Here is a 1,003-nt window from a genome sequence, read left to right on the forward strand (position 1 = left end):
CTTAGCAGACATGTCACAGCAGGAGCCTTTATTAGTGTCCTGATCGCTGTCGGCTTGGTCGCTGTCCCCATGCCCGCTGTCTCTGAGACTGGCTCGCTCCGGATCTTTGAACGTCGAGCTGCTACAAGCCAGAAAAACAAGACGGAAATGATCAAATGGATTAACCCAGGCAGGGATGCATGGCTTTTTAGTTCTTATCTGAAGAATATTTGTGTACAGAGGAGTTTAAGACAAATAAAACTGAGAAAACTGTTAAATAGGCCTTACCTTTGAACAAACTGCTGCCTGTTACCCATGTAATTGGGCTCAGCAGGAAAATTGTCTGTCTGTGAAGGAAAAAGGAAAATAGTTTACATCTTGCGCAACACTGAAATGTGTCCTGGTGTGCAACAGAATCTCGTGGTGAAAGAGATTGATTAATTATTCATAAAAAATGGTGGGAAAGAGGGACAAATGGAGAGGGGCTTTAATCCTTAGATTTGTGCATTTTAATTAGTCAAGGAAACATGCTAATTAAACATCCAAAACACTCAATTGCACATTTGTGAACTTAATGACCTGTTAGATACAAATAAGCGTGGAGAAGCAAGGCAGAAAATGGAATGAAGAGGAAGGAGTTTGTTGGTATAAGAAAATGAGAGGATGAGTTGTTAAAAGCTTTGCACACTCACCCACACATGCACAACCCTCTTTATCCATCAGGGAACACCCCATTCACTGTTGTTCGTAACAGAGGGTAATTGTATTTACTTTAGACTGACACTAACTGTAAAATAAATAAGCAGGATTACAGCGACGCAATGTGATCTTTATATTCAATATTTACTGCCTTGCACTACAGTGTCTTAATGCTCATTAATGTCTCACTGAGTTTATTTTATTGCATTCTATTTAATTTTATACCTTATATTGCAGATTTATATTATTTATATTGCATAATAATATAAATATTATAAGAGAGATGAGAGATAAGAGAGAGAGAAAGATATGTATATATATATAT

The 1,003-nt window shown here is 37.4% G+C and overlaps 1 protein-coding gene across 1 annotated transcript in view; it reads right to left on the minus strand.

Annotated features, from left to right (window-relative positions):
• Window positions 1-1,003, minus strand: part of LOC107556346 (protocadherin-17-like) — a 61,847-nt gene that overhangs the window by 8,187 nt on the left and 52,657 nt on the right. The window contains exons 3-4 of the mRNA XM_016239445.1: window positions 268-326; window positions 18-121 (exon numbers count right to left, since the gene is read on the minus strand). Of these exons, the coding sequence (XP_016094931.1) occupies window positions 18-121; window positions 268-326 (163 nt within the window). The remainder of the gene's footprint in view (window positions 1-17; window positions 122-267; window positions 327-1,003) is intronic.

This window comes from Sinocyclocheilus grahami, unplaced genomic scaffold (genome assembly GCF_001515645.1).
Source record: "Sinocyclocheilus grahami isolate Dianchi unplaced genomic scaffold, SAMN03320097.WGS_v1.1 scaffold20.1, whole genome shotgun sequence".
Lineage (NCBI taxonomy): Eukaryota > Metazoa > Chordata > Actinopteri > Cypriniformes > Cyprinidae > Sinocyclocheilus > Sinocyclocheilus grahami.